Source organism: Balaenoptera acutorostrata, chromosome 16, assembly GCF_949987535.1.
Source record: "Balaenoptera acutorostrata chromosome 16, mBalAcu1.1, whole genome shotgun sequence".
Taxonomy (NCBI): domain Eukaryota; kingdom Metazoa; phylum Chordata; class Mammalia; order Artiodactyla; family Balaenopteridae; genus Balaenoptera; species Balaenoptera acutorostrata.
In genome coordinates, this window is record NC_080079.1 from 66,179,889 (window position 1) to 66,200,028 (window position 20,140).

A 20,140-nucleotide genomic window follows, 5' to 3' on the forward strand; every position below is an offset into this window, starting at 1 on the left:
AATAATATAAATACACATTGAGAAGGTTTGCTCTTACACTTGACCACCCTATTTCCCCTTCTACCCACATCCCCTGTAGGCAACTATGTTTATTAGTTTTTTGTTTATCTTTTCAAAGTTTCTTTATGTAAATGTAAGCAAATATGAATATATATTCATATTCTTTCCTCTTCCTTACACAAAAAATAGCAAATTGTGTACATTATTCCACGTCTTGATTTTCTTTCCTACTTTGATAACATACCCTTGAGATCTTTCCATATCAGCATGTAGCATTTCCTCTTTATTTATGTTTTCAGAGCATAGTATCCCAGTGTGTGGATGGAATCCTTTATTGATGGATACTTGGAATATTTCCAGTCTTTTGTTATTATATACAGTACTGCAAACACGTAAATACACACCCATTGACACACACGCACATATGTTTTTGTACTCTACCCTCCTAGGTTCTCCAGCTGGGGCTTGTCTAGACAAAGGACAGATTAACAAGGAGAAAAACAAAACAAGTTTATTGCCTTGCATTTACATGCAGCAGCACTCAGTAATGAGTAACTTAAGGTGGTAGTAGAACATGGGCTTATATAGCATCTTAACAAAAGAACAATAAATAGAGAAGTAACAAGACGAAAAGGACTTTGAGTTTCTGGGGTGGCAAATTTTGGGAAGGTAAATATGTGGGGGAACTTAGATAAGGGCTAGTTAGTAAAGTTTGTTACGTAGTTTCTGCTGGTGCTGTCCCTGAGCTGATAAAGGTCTAGAGTTGCCTCCAGTGATTAACTCTTGTCCTTCCTGGTAGAGAGGGAAGGCGGGACACTTTTACAAATTTATGTCCTGCTTTTAGGCACATAGGAGAGCAGAGAGCTTTTCTTCTTAGTGGCCTTCAGGTCAAAGCAGTCCTTATGCCAAAGTGGCATATTTTGGGTTGGCATATTCTGCTGCCCTTTAGTACTTAGATGTATCTGCAGGGTATGGAATTGCTGGATCCAAAAGGTAATTGCATATGTTTTGTTAGGTTTTGCCACATTCTTTTGCAAAAAGGTGGTTCTGTTTTGTACTTTCACTATCAATATACAAAAGTGCCTTATCCCCCAACAGATTGTTATCAAACTTATGGATTTTTATGAGATAAAAAATGTTATCTTGGTGTGTGTGTATTTATAAATAAACTTTTTTTAATTAATAAACTTTTTAAGAGCAGTTTAAAGTTCACAGCAAAATTGAGCAGAAAGTACAGAGTTCCCATACACTCTATACTACACGTATACAACCTGCCCCACTATCTGCAGCCTGTACCACAGTGGTACATTTATTACCATTAATGAACTTGCATTGACACATCATTGTCATCCAGAGTCCATAGTTTACATTAGCATTCACTCTGTGTCGTACATTCAGTGGGTTTTGATGACTGCATAATGATACTTAGTATTGTACAGAATAGTAATAATATCGTACAGAATAGTTTCACTACCCTAAAAATCCCCTCTGCTCTGCCTGTTCATCCCTCCCTCCCTCTAACCCCAAGCAACCACTAATCTTTTTACTGTCTCCAAAGTTTTGCCTTTTCCAGAATGTCAAATGGTTGGATCGTACATTTTGTAGCCTTTTCAGATTGGCTTCTTTCACTTAGTTTCACACATTTTAGTTTCCTCCATGTGTTTTGTGGCTTGATAGCTCATTTCTTTTTAGCACTGAATAATATTCCACTGTCTGGATATACCACAGTTTATCCATTCACTTACTGAAGGACATTTTGATTGCTTCCAAGTTTTGGCAATTATGAATAAAGATGCTATAAACATCTGTGTGCACGTTTTCCTGTGGACATAAGTTTTCAACTCCTTTGAGTAAATACGAAAGAGCACAATTCCTGGATCATATAATGGTATGGTTTGTTTTGTAAGAAACTACCAAACTGTCTTCCAAGGTGTCTGTATCATTTTGCATGCCCATTAGCAATGAATGAGAGTTATTGTTGCTCTGTATCCTTACCAGTGTTTGGTATTGTCAGTGTTTTGGGTTTTGGCCATTTTTTTTTTTTTTGGATACTTTAGGTACTTTTTTATTGAAAAAAATACGGAACGCTTCACGAATTTGCGTGTCATCCTTGCACAGGGGCCATGCTAATCTTCTCTGTATCGTTCCAATTTTAGTATATGTGCTGCCGAAGCGAGCCATTTTAATAGGTTTATAGTGGTATCTCATTTAAATTTGCAGTTCCCTGTTGATATATGATGTACAACATGCCTTCATATGGTTATTTGCCATCTTTATGTCTTCTTGGTGTGGTGTCGGCTCATGTCTTTTGCACTGTTTTTTTAATTGGGTTGTTTATTTTCTTATTGTTGAGTTTTAAGAGGGTGGTTTTTTTTTTGGGTTTTTTTTGTGTGGATAACAGTCCTTTATTAGATGTGTCTTTTGCAGATATTTTCTCCCAGTCAGTGCATTGTCTTCTCATTCCTTTGATAAACTTTTATAATTAAGTATGCAAAATAAAAGTGTATGGCTTTATGAATTTTCTAAGTGAACGTATTATTGGCTTCTCAGTGCAGTTTGAATTTTCATTTCTCTCATCAGTGAAGTTGAACATCTTTTCATAGGATTAAGAGCCATTTCTGTTTCTTCTTTGTGTGAACAATCAGTTCACATCTTTTGCCCGTTTTTCATTGAATTACTGCTCTCCCCCACCCCGGCCCCAGTTAGTCTTTAAATATTAGGGAGGTTATTTCTTTATTTGACATGAATAACGTTTTTCCTGTTTTTTTTTTTTTTTTTTTTTTAATTTTATAGCTACTTTATTTATTTATTTCTTTATTTTTGGCTGTGTTGGGTCTTCGGTTCGTGCGAGGGCTTTCTCTAGCTACGGCAAGCGGGGGCCACTCTTCATCGCGGTGCAGGGACCGCTCTTCATCGCGGTGCGCGGGCCTCTCACCATCGCGGCCCCTCCCGCTGTGGGGCACAGGCTCCAGACGCGCAGGCTCAGTAGTTGTGGCTCACGGGCCCAGCCGCTCCGCGGCACGCGGGATCCTCCCAGACCAGGGCTCGAACCCGTGTCCCCTGCATTAGCAGGCAGATTCTCAACCACTGCGCCACCAGGGAAGCCCCTGTTTTTTTTTTTTAATCAGTCTTTTCACTTTGCTTTTAGTTTGTTTTGCTGTATTTGAAGAAATGATTTGAATTTTCTCTAATGGGTACATGGAATCTCTTCCTCTTTTCCTTACCTACATAGCTTAGTGTCACTGTCTTCCAGAATTCTTCTTAGTATCCTTCAGGGCTTTAAAAAGTATCTCATGTTCCCCTGGTACCTTTTGTATGTCTTTACCTTTGCATTTAATAACAATCCTTATCTCGCTTGTTTTTCTATAGACTGTAAACTCCTTGAGGACTAGAACCCTGTTTTATTTATCTCTGTGTGTCTAGTGCTTGGAGCACACATGGTATACAATAAATATTAGTGTTTGGTATGCATGATTGTTTCTTTGTTGCTTGGATTTTTGTTGCCTTTGATTTTACAGCCATTGCTATCTAATTTAAGTACTCTTCATATATTATTGTTGAACCAACCAGTCTTATTCATCCTTCTTGTCATCCTTTCATTTCTGCTCTTTACTACATTTCCTTTGAGGATAGTTTTGGAGAGATATTGACTCATATCAGGTGCCTCTGTGAAAGACTAACAGTTCTTTTGTGCATTTTACTTCTTTCTTCGTAATTAAGATTTATGGGATGCTTTGATGTAAATAAATGATGCCATACTATTAAGTCCTTTTTCTTTTTTTTTTTGGTGGGGGGGAGGCAATGTGTTATATATGTTTTGTTTTTATATGTTTCTACAATATAATTTTATAAGAACATATATACAAAATATACACAAAAAGTGAGAGATTAGTATAGTGAACTTCCATATACTATTCATCAACTTTACGAGTTATTAACTTGTAGTACTTTAAGGTAAGTACTTAAAATAATATATCATTAGAGTTATACAGATTCCTGAAGGCCGTCTAAGGGCTGACCTCCCACCCCAAAATGCAGAATAAGTAACCCAGATACAATTTGAATTTCTCTGTACATAGGGATTCAAACTTCTTTCATGTAATCTGCTTTATTATTGAACAACTGCATTTGTACATTGATCTAAAATGTGCTTCTGAAGAAACCCTGATTCAGTTTTAACAGCTCTGCAACAAGAGACTTTCAGTTAATGAAGACATAGCTTTCTTATTAGGCTAAAGAAGGTTAATTTTTTTAAAAAAAGGTTAATTTTAAATGGTGTCTTAAAAAAACTTGTAGTGTACTAGTAAAAAAAAAAACTGATAGACAATGCACATCTTAAAGAGACTAAGGAAGCAATTTCACTTTCTTTACTGATTTGTCAGTGGCTATTGACTGTCTTATGAAGGGCCAATATTTTAAATTAATTTCTGGTTAAAAGCTTGGACATGTTTTAACCATATGTGGAATTTTTATGTCTTTGATGTTAAAAGTAGCAGCCCATAAACTGATATCTATTTGTTATGGTCACATTGCCTTTCAGTTCTCTCCTCAGCGTATCTAGTAGATGCTTTATTTATGAGATCTGTAAATAATTTGTTTCCTGTCAGAAATTGCTAATTCAGATTATTTCCTTAATTTCAGGATCACTCCATAGTAGTATCCATTTGGTAATGTATATGTCAGTTATGATTTTATTGTTAAAAAACAGCTGAGTTATTTAAATGGTTCCCTTTCAGCTGGACTCCTTTCTTTTATTGGTAATGGCTTTGAATGAAGAGCACTTTCGGAGAGAATCTTTATAAACCCTTAATTTCTTTCCCCAAATGTTAAAGTCACTTAGTATTCTGAGTTGATTATACCCTATGACATATCTCTGTATTTACCACAGCGAGAATTTTGTATGGAACATATTTGTTAGGTTTTTGAGAATAACTGAAGTTATACTTAGTCTGTATTTCAGCATTTCCTTAGCTTTTATGTACAAGATGAAGACTATTTTATTCTTGTTGGGAGTTTAAAACTAGAATGTAATGTCTCTCTTCTTGATTTCTGTAGAGCAGGTTGTTGCGCTGGATGCCCAAAATATCGTAGCTGTTTCGTGTGGAGAAGCTCATACATTAGCATTAAACGACAAGGGCCAGGTGTATGCTTGGGGTCTCGATTCTGATGGACAGCTTGGCCTGCTAGGATCAGAGGAATGTATCAGAGTACCCAGGTAACGAAGGTGACCGACAAGAGGTCTTTAACAATCTTTTATAATAAATTTGCTATCTAAATTATTCTGCTTACTACTGGGCATTTAAGAGTTGACACCGAATTACTTCTCCCCTTTGAGTTCTTAAGGCATTTACTAGGTAGGTTCTTGCCTTTAATTTGGATTGAGTGCTGTTTTTTATATACTCCGTATTTCCCCAAATTATTTATGTTTGTAAAGAAAAGGGGTAGGGAATGCATACTTTATTATAAATTTTCTCTCACTAAAAATTTTAAGTGGGTTAAGACTAATTTAAACCATTAATTATACTATCTTGAGTACCTCAGCTACTGAAATATTTATTAAATATTGGTTGTTTGCATGGTTCTTTTGTTTTTTTAGTCTTTATTGTTTTTATTGAATATAGAAGTCCCACATGCTTAAAATGTAGAAAGAATAAGTCACTTTCTATGTTTTTACATAGCAGTGACCACAATTTAATTTATGCTAACCACTAATTCATCATAGAATTATTTCAAAATTTAAAAATAAGCAATGCTTCATCAATGTTGTAGTCTTACAGGTTTATATAGGACATAACCATTGCTGTAATATTAAAAACTGTAAGCGTGAACATAAAGATTTAAAGAAGAGTATCCAGTTCTTTTAGACATATAATTAATACACTAACTCATGCTTAGTGTTTAAAATTATACAAATTCTTGCCTCCTTAAACTCTTGTTTTTTGTTTTCTTTTTTCCCCCTAGTATTAGTTATAGGGACAAAAGAGAACCCTACAGGGAACCAAGGTATTACAAATTTTAGATATATTCCAGCTAGCATTTTTTGTAATATACACATATAGATATTTTGTTTTTAATTTAACATTGATAATGTTTGTTTTGGTTTAAGAAGTAGATGTAACTACTAGGATAAGAAAATGGAGCACAGGAACTAATATATTTCAGAACAGGAGGGAATTCCCTGGTGGTCCAGTGGTTAAGACTCCACCCTTTCACTGCTGCGGGCTTGGGTTCAATCCCTGGTCGGGTAACTAAGATCCCACAAGCTGTGCAGTGCAAAAAAAACAAAACAAAAAACAAAAAAAAAGAACAGGAGCTCTTATCGTTAGAAATGAGTTTTTTAAATAAAAAGCCCATAACCTTCCTCCATATATATATGTATGTCTGTTTAAAAACTTAAAGTATACATTTGAAGTATTTGCTTTGTTTTAGCATAGTAAAGCGTTTTTTCATCTTTTGTTTGACATTTTATGTTTGTTCTAGTAATGAACTGTCTTTTGAGACTTTTGGATACACACATTAACATGTTTTGTTTATTGAACTTGCAACCAAATTCCACAAAACTCCCCAAACAAATTTCTTCCCCTTTGTTTCTTCTGCAGTAGCAATTAAATAACACACTTCCCATTATGCTTTTAGTGCCTCTTAATGATGGTGCTGTTGGGAGAGAAATTTTTTTCTTTAAGCTAAGTAAATTGAATTTTTTTAGTCATTTCAGTTTTGATTTCTTTTAGAAAATGTTAATTTGCAGCCAAATGGCTGTTGGCTACAAAATACAAAGCATTCATAGGAACAGAGTGATCTCACATTTGTCATATTGTCTACTGATTTTATTTCCTTCCACAAGTAATTGTTGTAGAATGGCATTTTTTATTTAAGATTTTTAAGAACTTTGTGTTTTTAGGATTGAAGAGAGACTTACATGTTAGATTTTCTAAGTCAGTATTTTCAAAACCATGATTCACAGCAAGGCTCTCTAGTTTCTCTATTTTTACTCCACTTAATTCTCTTAATTCTCATACTTAGTTTTTTTTTTTTTTTCTGTTCAGTTCTGGTATAAGAGATTTCAGTCAGTAATCCATAGATGATTAGTAAATGGAGAGAAAGGTAATTATAAGGAGAAGAGTTTATTATATAACGATTTATTTGAAGGTTGCCCAATAATTCTGTATTTGTGACTTTACTCTTTATGAACCTGGATGGGGACCTGTAAGAGATCTTGAGTCCTTTGGTTTAAACTTCTCTGTTCGTGTATTTACTGAACATCTATATTAATTTTAAGCTGTGTATTAAGGCATCTTTCCTGTTCAGTCTTCTCAGTTTTTCATGGACTAATCTGATTTGTTGTGACATATATATATCATTTTTACTGATACTTTCATGTCTTAAAGGGCAATTTAGTATTTCAGTAGAAATATATTTTTATGAAAGACCACCATTGATTTTTTTTCTTTTTAAATCTCAGCACCAAATCATTTTTTAGATGCAAGGCTTTTTCTAGGTGCTTAGAGATCTCAGCCAGCTTTGTAACTTTCACATACATTTTGAATAAAATGTGTAGAGTATAGGAGGAAACTCAGACATATGTGAATAGGTTTTTAAAAATTAGTGTTTATGATTTTCATAAGAATGATCAGAAAAGTGAATATTCATATTAGGCTGTATTTTCTTGAGAACAAAACCCATTTTTATGTTAATAAATGAGAATATGTAAATTAAGCAACACTTTAATTTTAAAGATGAATGTAAAATTAATAATAAATAGATTATATTTGAAACTCTTACTCTTTGATAATCTTTTCCTACTTCTGATTTTGTTTTGTTTTGAAATCATTATTTCTTGGGGAAAGACAAATTATTCAATATCAGTGGTCGCTGTGGACCTGCATTTCTGGCTAGTCATTTCTTTTTATATGTAGGATATATGTTATACCTTTATTTTAAAAAAAGTTAATCTGATTTTACTATCTTTTAGTTTAATGTAAATAGAAAAACAATTGTTGGCAATAAGGTTGTAGTTTATTTTTTAAAGTTCTGGTTTTTTTTGGACTTTGTAAGAAAAATTATGACAGGATGGTATAATATGATGATTCTTGTGAGAACAGCGATTTCTGGGCTACAGGAACTAATTAAACATGTTTGAATTGTCACCTTGGTCAAAAATAAAATTCATTTTCTTGATTGAACTTTTAAAAGCATATTACAGGGAATTCCCTGGCGGTCCAGTGGTTAGGAGTTGGCGCTTTCACTGCCATGGCCCGGGTTTTTGATCCTGGTTGGGGAACTAAGATCCTGCAAGCCATGTGGCACTGCCCACCCACCCCCACCCCTGCCAAAAAAAAGAAGTTTATTACAATTTCTGCCTAATATTAGCATCTGAAAGTGCAGAACATTTCAGATTAAAAAGAAATTTTAAAAAAAATTAGAAGAGTTTTTAATGGTAGAGACTAGATCAGTTGTTAGCCTAAATTTTTCAAAATCAAAGAGTTGGTGCTAAGACTTTTCTCAAATCAGTAAGAAAGTTGTGGCTTAATTGAAAAATAGAAAATTGTTGATTATGTTTTACTGGCAAAATATATTTTTAAAACCACTTTATTGAGGTATGATTGGCGTACAAAAAGCTGTACTTAATGTATACACCTTGATGAGTTTGGAATTGGCAAAATATTTAATGCTTTAGTTGTTCAACTTCTTGATTATATAATATAAACTTTTCACTAGTCCTTGTTAACAGTTGTTAAAGAATTTTACCTTAACAGACAATTGGAAATGCCTGGTTTTTGTCTGTATTGCCACTGTACATTAAGTTTGAAAAATGTAACAACACAACAGTACACATATTCAACAGTATATGTTTTGACTTCAAGACTTCCTAAGGGAGAGGTGTATAAATCTTATTTCCAGGTTTATTAACTGTTTTCTTACAAATTTCAAACATGTTTCAAAATTCAGTAAAGAAATTATTCTTTTTCTTTTTTTTGTGGTGAAGGAAAGTGTAGCATTTATTGCAAGGTGACAAGCAAGGAGAACGGGCAGCTAATGCTCAAAAGACCCAAACTTCCTAATGGTTTTTAGGGATGGGTTTTTAAAGACAAAGTGAGGATGAGGGTCATGGGGAATGTGATCAGTTCATGCAATCTTCTGATTGGTGTATGGTGAGGTAACCAGGTGAGGTCACAGAGGTTGATCACATTATCAGTCTTCAGGCTCCAGCCAGTCTGGGGGCTACGTGCTCATGGTCATCATTCTCTGTCTGGTTGGGGTCTGGTTTCTGTAAAACAACTTCTTCCAAGGAACTGAAATCACTTGATTCCACACATTCAAAGGCAAATGGCAAATACACCGGGCCATTTCTACATCCAAAAAGTCATGGCAGTAATTTGCAGAAAAGTCATCCAGATTATTGCAAGTTTTTTTTTTTTTTTTTTTCCATTGCAAGTTTTGATTGAGCCCATTATGTTGCTAACACTTTTTGAGCTTATTTCCTGAGAGAAGAGGCCACATCACATCATACAGACCACATGAGGAGCAGCAAGTGTGGTCAGGAGGCAGAACAGGAAGGCGAAATTATTCTTTTCTTTACAATGAATAATTTTAAATGTCATAGCCATTTAAAAATGTTTGACAAGAACTCTAAACTTTAGGGAGTTATTTTAAATTTATAAGCAGTTATAAAATGTTTACCCAAGACATCTGAATTCTGATTTTCTTTTCATAGTTCTGATTAATTAGGAATCTTCATGTATGTGTGTATATATTTTTTTTATTTACAAAATTTATTCTGGCTATTTTACTTTCCTGTTAACTGCATTTGAATCCTTTTAAAAATTGAAAACCAGAAAACATTTACATTATCTTTTTTACTCATTGGGGATTATTTTTGATTAATTCTATAAAATTTTGTTGCATTAAGAATTTTCTAATTTGTCTCTTTAGGAAAAATGGAACATTGTAAAGTTGTTTTACTATTCACAAGTATTTTTGTTTCTTTTTTAAATTCCTGAAAGCTTAAAAAAACCAAAACAAAACAAGAAAGCATATCCTCTCCTCTTCCCCACCCCCCCAACAATCTTCAGTGTATTCAATCTCCATAGAGATGAAAGGAGAGGTTTTTTTCCTTTAAAACAGTAATGCCACAGAAGAATATCTTCACTTGTCTCTGTAGCAGACATGGCTAAAGAAATTAGCATTTATGTTATATTCTAAGCCGTATGATAATATTTTGGTAATGAGAATCACTTTCTGTAAATTGCTATGCAAATTTAGAAGTTTTTTGGAAGCAAATTTTATGAATAGTTTAGTACTTAAAGCCTCAAAGAAGTTGCAGATTCACTTATCCTCTACCAGTGTATACCTCACATACTTTTTTTTTTCCCCATATTTTTTGCCAGGCACTATGGTAGGTCTATGGATTCCATGGGTATAAGATAATAATAGTCCATCCTCACAGAGCTTATTGTTTGGCAGAGTATACTAATAATAATTAAATGAATAAGTACACCAGTAATTAGTAGAGTTAAATGCTGTGAAGGAAAAAAACATAGGGTGCTATGAGAATGTAGAATTTTAAAAGATTTTACTTAGTCTTGCAAATTGGACTTGATATTTGGAACAATTGGTTTTTAAAAATATTTAATACAGTTCACTAGTCAGTCTATGATATGTCTAATATGCATAAGCAGTAACAGTAAATGTTTAGTAAGTTCAGCACAGTTGTACATATCCGTGTATTTTTTATTCCTGTTTTTGCATTGCCAGTGTTTGATTTTGCTAACTGCAAAAAAAAAAAATGACCTTTTGCTATATTTGAATATCTGAAGGTACGTTGGACCCTGTTAACTTGTTGGATTCTGCTAAATGTAGCAGTACAACTCTCAAGCTTTGTAGGACATAAATCCACTAAATAAAATTATTTTTAATACAACAATGTGGAATTAGAGTAACTCTCTTTTTTCCCACTCAAAATTTGGTTTGCTGAAGCTGCCTCCTGAAAATCATGGGTATCAACACTCTGGTCAGAACTTGCTCCAGACTCTCATATGGCAGAATCAGGTCAGGTGGCAGTATCAGGTAAAGGGAAATAAGAAACATAATATATTTCCACACCCCCTTTTTTCTTAGAAACATTCATTCAGGAAAAACAGAATGACCAAGTGAAGGGGAGCTATATAAAGAAAACCTGGGATGGTTGATGCACATAGTTTCTTGATTTTTGTAACATTTTAACAGTTATCCTTTAAAATTATGTTGCAGTTAAGGAAAAATCAGAAATCAGAAAAAAGAAACTATAAAAAATATAAGTAAGAAACATGAGATGGCAGAAATATGACTGAACACATCACTGATCATAAGACATACGAATTGATTAAATTTCTCTAGTAAAGAATTAAATTTAATATCACTGATTTAGATGCAAAGCAAAAGGATAGTCCAAAAGGGGAATAGGTTTCATAATTTGTGAATTGGTAGCACCACATGATAGGAATCCGTGTTGGTTCTTAAGGAACCTGACAGAGGAGAACATGTAATAAACTAGACCAAACACCAATTTTCGACAAATTAGATCATGTACATTTGTTTTACAAATATATTGCCAAGTTTCATATTTCAAAGATTTTTCAAATTTTGATAATAATAACATCTGCATCATAAAAGCACTGAGGAGCTTCCCTGGCGGCACAGTGGTTAAGAATCCACCTGCCAATGCGGGGGACATGAGTTTGGGCCCTGGTCTGGTGAGATCCCACATGCCTCAGAACAACTAAGCCCATGAACCACAACTACTGAGCCTGCGCTCTAGAGCCCATGAGCCATAACTACTGAGCCTGCGTGCCACAACTACTGAAGCCTGCGTGCCTAGAGCCCATGCTCCACAACAATAGAAGCCACCGCAATGAGAAGCCCGCGCACTGCAATGAAGAATGGCCGCTGCTCGCCGCAACTGGAGAAAGCCCGCACGTAGCAACGAAGACCCAGTGCAGCCAAGAATAAAAATAAATTGATAAATAAATAAAATAAATTTATTTAAAAAATTTTAAAAAGCACTGAGCTGTGAGCATAGTTTACTGTGCTTAAATATTGTCCTTTCAAAGTGTTTTCTCATCATATCTCTTAATTTTTTCATATTTAGATTTTGTTTACTGATTTTAGCATAAATTTTTGGTAAATTGGGCCTGTATGAGAAAAAATATCATGAACTGCTAGGTCATGCTAGTAAGGAACTGCTGGTAAGGAAACTACTTGCACATAGTAGGTGGTCAATAAATCGCATAAATAAATAGCATTCAGGATCCATTTATTAAATGGAATTAACTGATCCTGATCTCTCTTCTTATTTTCTAGAAATATTAAAAGTTTGTCGGATATCCAGATAGTACAGGTTGCTTGTGGTTACTATCATTCACTTGCACTTTCTAAAGGTAAGCATTGCTTTTATTTTCTTTCCCCTTTTCAGTTTTATTACTTGATACTTTAATTGAGCCGAAATTCCTCCCAACTTCGTTCTTATTAAAGATTGTCTTGGTTCTTCTTGATCCTTTTTATATCTATATACATTTTAGAATTAGCTAGTCAGTTTTCACAGATACTTAAGCTGCTGGGATTTTGATTGGGATTGCATTGCCTCTATAAATCAGTTTGAGGAAAATTTTTGTAATATTGAGTCTTTCAATTCTGGAGCATGCTATATCCCTCCATTTATTTTAATCTCTTTTAAATTTTTCTCAAGAGTATTTTGTTGTTTTCTGTGGAGAAGTCTTATACACATTTTATTAGATTTTTCCCTAGATATTTCATATTTTTTGTTACTCTGGTGTCATTTTCAAATCGTTTATTACTAGCATATAGACATGAAATTGATTTTTTGTGTCTAATTGTTCTTTAGCCTGCTGAACATTATTCCTTTATAGCTGGGGAAGTTTATAACTTGCCCAAGTTCATTTGCACTCACAGATAAACTTTTTATGAATAGAAACAGAGAAGTCTAAGTATCCTATAACCTTTGTTTATTTGACTTCTTCCTATGCCGGCTAAGGATTATAACGTGGATTAGTAAAGAACCTGCCATATATTTGTTTTTTATCATTTAAAAAAATAAGTTCCAGTGGCTTCATTATTATTATTTTTAATTTATTAAATGCCTAGTGAGGCCTACTATGAATGAAACAGTAGACTAGAACTATAGGGAAATACGATAAGTTAAGAGAAAGTTTTAGGGAACATACCATCTATTAGAAGAGGCAGATATGCAAATAATGAGGCAGAAAAAATATATACTACATTTGGTCAAAGGAAAAGTAAAATACGATGGGCATAAGGAAAAAAGTTTAATTAGTTTCAATCAGTAGAATTGGTAACAATAAAGAAGGGGTTGATATTTGATGCAAGTCTTGAAAGATGATTACAATTTCTTCAGAATTGGAGAGGTTGTGAAGCAGCTACGGAAAATGTTGAGGATTGGCTAAGGTAATAGTACTAGTAAAGGCATAGAATCTGGGAAATATTTTGTGTATTTGAGTATCGGAATATAGTTTTACGTGGGTATTTTGAGAGCATGGGAGACATTTTCATACTTCAGTTGAGACTAAAGTAAAAACAAATCTGTTACAAAGGGCCTTACATGCCATATTAAGGAATTTGGATTTATTCCATCAAAGGAATAAAGTAGGGGGTGGGGGCTGGCATCCCTGTATTCTTTGTTGTTACTTTGCCAGTTCCTCTTTTGATACTTTGGTAGGTAAATCCAAGATAAATTTAAACCCAAAGGTTTTACCGATGAGGACAGTTTTTCTATCTTGAGGTATCTTACAGGTATTCTTTTCCCTTATTCAGCTTCATGTTTTAGCAGTATCTTACTCATATAATGGAAAAAAAAATTTTTTTTTTTTGATCACTCAGTACAAACTAGGCACGTTAGGGTGTACAGTAAACAGTGGTAAGCAGTACACTACCAGCCCTTATGGTACAGTCACACAAATAACAATATAGTTACATACTATGAAAAAAGAGTGTAAAGAAAAAAGTTTGGGATATTTAGATCATATAACAGGGGGACTGAACTTAATCTGGCAGATCAAGGAAGGCTTCCTGCTGGGAGACAATAGAAGTAAACTAGACAAGGGTGAGGGGAAGGTTTAGGCAGAGTGTGTGAGACAGCAAGTGTGTGAGAAATGGTCATTGGAGAATATAAAGGAAGTTGAGTATGGCTAGAGTATAGTAAGTGAGGGAAGAGGCTGGTATGAAATGAGCTCAGAAACATAGGTAGATTTTACAGAACCTTATAAGCCTTGTTAAAAGTGTTTATCTCAAGAGCAGTGAGAAGGCACTGATTTCTGTTTTTTTCAGGTGAGCAGCATTTCAAATCTACATTTTTTAAAAAAGTCAACTCATTTGAGATTTATTATGAAATAAACACACAGACATAAATTTACAGAACAGTTAATTTGAAACTTATCCAGACCATTATTAATGGTGTCTGTCATATATCAGATCTACATTTTTATATCTCTTTGTATATATACAAATGTCTGCTGGTATGTCCATAGAGTATTTCTGGAAGTACATATCAGCAGTTAGTAAGAGTGCTTGTCTCTTGGGAGAGGAACCGGGGATCTAGTTTTGAAGGGAGACTTACTTTTAATAAGTGTGTACTATTTTATGGTATGAATTTTTAAAAATCAGATATTAGTGTGTCAATTATTAGCTTAGTGCCATTTATTTAATAAAAATAAGTAAAAAGATGTTTAAAGTTGCAAAAAATGTAGCATGGATGAGCAAATGTGACAAGAGAACTATTACAAGAACCAGGTGAAATGGTGAGGAGTGGATCTATTTGCCATATTTTTCTTTAGAAAGAAAACTGTATATAACTTGATGATAGATTGTTAAAAATCTGTATATAAGGTAAGAGAGGAGAGGAGTATTAAGGATGACTCCTGTGTTTATGGTTTGTGCTGCTGAATCAGTTAAGGTGTTATCTACTGAGAATGAGGAACACTAGGAAGAGGTCCAGGTATGGGAGGTAGGATGGGGGTCATGAGTTGAGTTTAGGGCATGTTGAGCTGGAAGTACCTTTCAAATATTGAAGTATAGCTGTCAGGTAAACAATTGGATACATGGGTTTATTGCTCAGAGGAGAGATCTGGGCTAGTGATAAATTTTGAATGTGATAGCATATAATTGATAACTGAAACCTTGAGCTTGAATGAGTACCTCCTGGGAGAAGTCATAGAATAAAAGTGAGACCTGAGGAATACTAAAAAGAGATGGTCCTTTCTTGAGGAACAACAGGAAATGAGATTATCCCCAGTTATGTGACTTACCCATTCATCAGTAAAGTAAGTCAAACTAAAACTGTATTAACATGGATTATTCAAGGTAGTATTGTTTCCATATAAGAAATAAATTTAATAAGGAGGAAATGTATTTTCATCAAATGAGAGGAAGAATATCCCAAAATAACTGATGATTTTCAAGTGAAATTTTTTATGTGTGAGAAAAATAGTAATTTATGATTTTTGTTTTACAGCAAGTGAAGTCTTCTGTTGGGGACAGAATAAATATGGCCAGTTGGGTTTAGGCGTTGACTGTAAAAAGCAAACTTCACCACAACTGATTAAGTCTTTACTTGGAATCCCTTTCATGCAAGTTGCAGCAGGAGGAGCCCATAGTTTTGTACTCACCCTTTCTGGAGCTATCTTTGGATGGGGACGCAACAAATTTGGTCAACTAGGTCTTAATGATGAAAATGGTAGGTTTGCATTATTTATAAATATATATTTAAAAAGAGATGATGTTTTGAGATATATCAGTGATTCTTAGTGTCAGAGAGAAGTGTACCCAAATCTTCCCTGGTGTTGAGGTGGGGATGAGAGGTTAATTTTAAAATTCCATTTGATAATAATATTTTTAGGAGATTGTGGGAAGGCCAAAAATATTATTCTATTCTAGAATAAAATATAGAAAGTATATCTGGACAAAAATCTTCAGTGTTGGATGTTCACTAAAAGAAAGTTGAGAAAAACATTACTTCAAATTGGTAATCACATTATCAGCCACCATCAGTGGAAAAAAATTATAAAATTATCCTGAAAAGTAACATGAAGTGTTCATCTATTTGAGTATTTCAAGGAAATATTTAAATCTGAGTCATTTAATTACTGTTACCAGTGATGCTAGAGTCTTGAAAATAAACTTTTTGAATTTAAAAAAATTATAACTACTTAAAACAAGTTTTGGGATCTTGGAAACTGATTTTTCATAGCTACATTGGGTTGAATGCCAGTATTTGAAATACAAATACTAATAAAGTTCAACATAATTATAATGACTTAGAGACAAAATTGAGTTGTTGATCTAGTAACAACTGCTAATGATAAATAATACTCTCAGAAAGAATTTTAAAATATTTTGTTTTGCATGAGAAAAATATGTCAGATTAGGACATTATATCTCTTTTCTGCTATAAAATAGCAGAAAGTATAATTTTCAGGCTTTTTAAAGTAGGATCCTATGAGCTTAATTATCATGAGGTGAATATAAAGAATGATATGCGTCTATTAGAAGCAGTCAGATAGCTTTGAAATTCCTTGATTGAAGAGTCCTGTGCAGATTGGCATTTAGGCAGTTTAGCACTTGTTACTCTTTTTAGAGCTCTCCTTTATCACAGTAGCATGAATAGAAAGGCGTGGGAGCCCAACTTAGTAGGCTTGTACCACAAAATCATTGAATTGTTAAAATTGTTTAGTTATCACCATCTTCCACAGTTCGGGAAGCTGTAGAGGAAACGCATTTTAGAAGCTTTTAATTTTAAAAATACTGTTCGTTAATGTCTCTTGTTGGAATTTTCAGATAGGTATGTTCCTAATTTACTAAAGTCACTAAGAACTCAGAAAATAGTTTATATTTGTTGTGGAGAAGATCATACTGCTGCACTAACCAAGGTATTGTACTCCTATAAAACTTTTTTATTAATAGTTATGGTAGTTATTTCATAATTAGTGAATATTTTCATGATATTTACTTTGAAACTTGAGTGTTATTGATGTCTAAAAAATAATTTATCTTAAAAAAGGGACTTAGGTTATTATCTGTTCTCAAAAACTATTTACATGAGATTTCAACTGTTTCATGTTATGAAATGTGAATTGTGATCTACTGTTTGTGTGATGATAATATATATTGTTGAATTTTTCAACTTCATGTGAAATACTGCTTTAATAATACTGTGAATGAAATAATTCCTTTTTAGTTTGTCAGGCTTGCTGTGCTTTGTGTATCAATCCCATTTATATTGCATAACTCTGCCTAATTTTAATTTACCTCCCATGTGCCTTATAACAAGTAATAGAGACTGAATCCCTCTATTATCCATAGGCCAAGTATTATTCAAGCAGTTATAATGGGCTTTCATCACAATCTTGTTAATGGCTTTAACTCTAACCTCTCACTTTGTTGGGTATGTACCAGTTCAGTATCAATACTGTATAGTTCTCTAGCAATTAGAAGTAAAATGAAAATAACATTAAACGAACCTTTACCAGCAGTATTATTTATTATAGTCATGTTAATGTAAAGGAACTGGCAACTTATCATTGGCTAAATTAGAAATTAATGTTTTTGCTTCTTTATCTTTATATCCTGCATAGTAGATAAAATTGACAAGAAAAAATTAACTTCTAATCAGATTTATAAAATTTCTACACACTTACTCCCACATTGGGAATTTTAGAAGAAGAATTATTCTCAGTCCTTATCAAATATAGTGTACTAAAGGTACTTTAAAAAATATTACAATGACCAGTTACAAAAGTTAATTTTTTAAAATTTTATATTATTTGCTTTTGAGTAAGGAAGTTTCGCTATCCCTACTGACCTTATTACCATATTTCATTGATTTTTTTTTTTTGTCATTCAAATTGCAGATGTAATCACTGCTGGCAAGTTATAAATTTTAGTCATTCTATCATTGGTATTTAGGAGAAATAAGGCTGTGTTGAAGATAATAGTAAAAAATACTTTGTATAATATCATTCCATAGGACTAACTTTGTGGTAGAAAGATTCACATGTTAATGCTTTTCAAAGTCAGCCTTTCAGATAGCCACTCATCTTATTTTCCCAAGATTTCTAAAGATTTCTCTTTATATCTATTGAGTTTTTTAAAAATGCTAATTCTATTAATCTGCTGTATTTCTCTCTCAGAACAGTAGCTGGTGATACTTGTTCACTGGAATTCTTGGTGTATATTATTTTTAACAAAATCAGATAGTTTTAAATATTTCAAAAGTAAAATATTTTATTTTTCCTTGTTTAAAGTTAGAATATAGTTCTATATCAATGTATTTTGCTTTTCTGGAAGAGCTTCTTGCAAATAGATTAGTATTGCTTTACAAAGCAGTTTCCTTGTGCAAAACAAACATTAGGAAAACTTTTAAAACAGATTTTTAAAATCAGAATAAATGGAAAGACATGCATGTTAATGGATATGAGGACACTACCATAATGATGTCAATTTTTTTCAGGTTCTTTTACAAATTCTTTATGCAAATCACATATACATATACCTTTTGACTTATCAATCCCTTAGTAATTTTAAGAATCTGTTCCAAAGATACTAAGTTATGTATACACAAGGCCATTTATGCTGGCAGTATTTTAATAACAAAAGAAGAGAAGAAATCCAGATTCCCATCAGTAGCAGTCTAATTGAATAAACTATGGTGACTCCACTGTGTGGAGTACCATGCCCTGTAAAACAGAATGAGGAAGATCTCTATATTATGTTGTGGAACGATTGTCAGGATATATTATTGTTAAGGAAAAAGAAGAAGGTACATGTTATTTATATGTGAAAAGAATTAATAGGTAGACCAAATGAGCCTTGCCTTATAGGTTTGACTTTGGAACCTAGAAACTGTTACACATAATTAAAAAGCTTATATGTTAAAAGAATTCTTCAAAATTACAAGTGGCACAAATACAGAAAGAAGAATTCTTTTAGGGTATTTTAAAGTACAATATTTTGTTGTGCATCACTGGTGGGAAATAGCCTAAAGATAAACCGAATTCGCAAAGAGGTCTTAAACTACATTCTGTAGTCTTATTGTTAGTAGTAAAATTGGCAGCGTTTATTTTCAGTATATTGTATATAGAATAGGATAAAGCAATTAAGTATTTGTATTACTCTCATTAGAAACTATGATTTTCAGCTTAAGAGAAAAGAGATATAAAATGGTAGCAATTAAATTAAAACCCTGTAATCTTTGCTTTGAATCACAAGTATCAGTGTGAATTATTATTTTTTTCCTTCTAAAATAAGTTTGTTTTGTTTTGTTTTTGTTTTGTTTTTTGGTGTGTGGTGGTTTTTTGTTGTTGTTGTTGTTGTTGTTTTTTTGCTATGACCACCAAAAGGTTCTAGAAATAACTAAATGTTTATAATCTGGAAGCAATGAACATCCTTTGATTGTTGTAGACTCTATACTAAAAAGAACCAGGGCTTCTTAGAGAAGAGTCTGATCTCATATCTGGGACCAAAAAAAAAAGTATGAAACTAACCTTGAGTATTTTGTGTTACAAAAAAGCAAAGACTACTAAGAGCATGTCACAAGGACAACTTGAAGGAGCTTTCAGTGGTTAACAAAAATAAATAATGTCTACAATAAATGGAAAGATATCAAATATATAAAAATCTGTGACTTCATAATGATCGTCTTCTTACCCAGATCAACACAAAGCAAACTTCATTGCTTATCTTTGGAGGTTGCTAGGGCAACAACTTATTTTTCTAAAAATCTGTAAATGAGAAAGAAGCATTTCTTCTACCTCTTAATTGTAAATTGTATTTTATAATAACTCAATAGTTGATGAGTTAACTTCTCTATAGAAGAATTTTGACTAATAAATTTAGAAGAAATAATAAGATTAGAAAATCTCCATTTTATATTCCCTAATGAAATAATGGATCTAGGCAAAGATCAACATTAAGCTTAATGGGGATAGATTAGGCTGAAACACACTGTCCCACTTACTTATTTTTTTTTTTTTTTTTTTTTAAAGATTTATTTATTTTTTTTATTGATTAATTGATTGATTGATTGATTGCTATGTTGGGTCTTCGTTTCTGTGCTAGGGCCTTCTCTAGTTGT

The 20,140-nt window shown here is 33.1% G+C and overlaps 1 protein-coding gene and 1 non-coding gene across 5 annotated transcripts in view; one reads left to right on the plus strand and one right to left on the minus strand.

Moving 5' to 3' along the window:
- Window positions 1-20,140, plus strand: part of HERC4 (HECT and RLD domain containing E3 ubiquitin protein ligase 4) — a 132,437-nt gene that overhangs the window by 21,450 nt on the left and 90,847 nt on the right. For all 4 annotated transcript variants that reach the window (XM_057530793.1, XM_057530794.1, XM_057530796.1 and 1 more), the window contains 4 exons: window positions 5,056-5,215; window positions 12,340-12,416; window positions 15,524-15,745; window positions 16,846-16,937. In XM_057530793.1, coding sequence (XP_057386776.1) covers window positions 5,056-5,215; window positions 12,340-12,416; window positions 15,524-15,745; window positions 16,846-16,937 — 551 coding nt within the window. The remainder of the gene's footprint in view (window positions 1-5,055; window positions 5,216-12,339; window positions 12,417-15,523; window positions 15,746-16,845; window positions 16,938-20,140) is intronic.
- LOC114236076 (U6 spliceosomal RNA) lies at window positions 2,074-2,178 on the minus strand. Its single transcript, XR_003622112.1, has one exon. It is a non-coding gene; the product is annotated as a U6 spliceosomal RNA (small nuclear RNA).